This window comes from Rhinopithecus bieti, unplaced genomic scaffold (genome assembly GCF_001698545.2).
Source record: "Rhinopithecus bieti isolate Rb0 unplaced genomic scaffold, ASM169854v2 repeat_12028, whole genome shotgun sequence".
Classification (NCBI taxonomy): domain Eukaryota; kingdom Metazoa; phylum Chordata; class Mammalia; order Primates; family Cercopithecidae; genus Rhinopithecus; species Rhinopithecus bieti.
Window position 1 is genome coordinate 1 of NW_016877713.1, and position 1,296 is coordinate 1,296.

Below are 1,296 nucleotides of genomic sequence, written 5' to 3' on the forward strand. Positions count from 1 at the left end.
TACAGGCGCCCGCCACCGCGCACGGCTAATTTTTTTTTTTTTTGTATTTTTAGTAGAGACGGGGTTTCACCATGGTCTCGATCTCCTGACCTTGTGATCCACCCGTCTCGGCCTCCCAAAGTGCTGGGATTACAGGCGTGAGCCACCGTGCCCGGCCGAACATAAGCAAATTTTATCTGAATTCTATAATGAATATACATGCTGCAACAACATTAAAAAAGCATGGCAGCCTATTCCAAACCAGCGAGAACAGTTTTGTGCAAACAGTGGGTCTTTGTGTGTTTGAACTCCCACCATGTAACGGCAAACTCGATATGCATGCTAATGACCTACAATTATGAAATTAAAAAAGAAAAATGCTAAAGGATGCCAGAGTGAACCTCAGTGAAACCCACAGAGACCCAATCTCTTTTAACTTTTTACAAATAAACTTAAACTATAAATTAGAAACACAAATAATCATGAGTGGCTCTAACATTCAAATGAAGTAAATGGATTGTGTAGGAGATTCACCCCATAACTCTATTTTTAAAATGTCTTGACCAGCTCTTTGATGATTGTGATGTTTATCTCCTTCTTCTCGGCAGCCAAGCCCAGCAAAAGAATGGCACAGGGCGTTTGCTGCCGAAGCCTGGGTGCTCCTGGTTCTCCTGGTGCTCCTGCACGATGGGCTGTGCAGTAGGGTTGTTGTGGGGAGAACCCTCCGTGTCCTCTCCTTGCGCTGGCTCCTCGCTGTCGGTGAGGCTCATCTCACGAAGATCTTTGGAGAGTTGGAGGCGGGGATCTGAGTGCAGCGCCAGCGCCCCCTGCTCCTGCCTGCCCACCCCGCCTGAGGGCTCTACTCACCACCATGCTTGTGGGCAGCCCCAAGCTCCTGGGGGACTGGGGCTCCTGGACCGGGCTCATCAGCAGGGTTCTGGGAAGAGGCCAGGAGTTTGTTGTGCCCCTCACTGTAGTCACTGCAAGCCCCAACAGCATCTCCTGAGGCGCCAGCAGCTTTACCTGGAGGGAGGGGTGCTCAGCTGTCACGCCGCTGCCGGCGCCCACTCTCATGCCCACCCCACCGCACCCCCACCCCCGCAGAGATGTTGCACACGCTACCTTCATCTCCTCCCAGTCCTGGGCCAGCCTGATGATGTCCTCCTCCCCGCGCTGCATCTTTGACATTGCCTCCTGGTTCATTTATAAGGTGACGAATTTTCCTGTGGGAAGACAGGGCTCAGACGCTGGGGCCCCTCTGAGGGCCCTGCAGCTCCCCCTGCCATGCCCTGACCTCCCACTCACTGATGGCATCTT

The 1,296-nt window shown here is 52.8% G+C and overlaps 1 protein-coding gene across 1 annotated transcript; it reads right to left on the reverse strand.

The window, feature by feature from the left end:
• Positions 1-157: 157 nt before the first annotated feature.
• Positions 158-1,292, reverse strand: LOC108525706 (putative golgin subfamily A member 8D; the record flags this gene model as incomplete). Its single annotated transcript, XM_017866585.1, has 4 exons — positions 158-760; positions 847-1,002; positions 1,102-1,202; positions 1,285-1,292. Coding segments are annotated over 4 exons (459 nt in total), but the record flags the coding sequence as incomplete, so codon positions are not given.
• Positions 1,293-1,296: the final 4 nt, after the last annotated feature.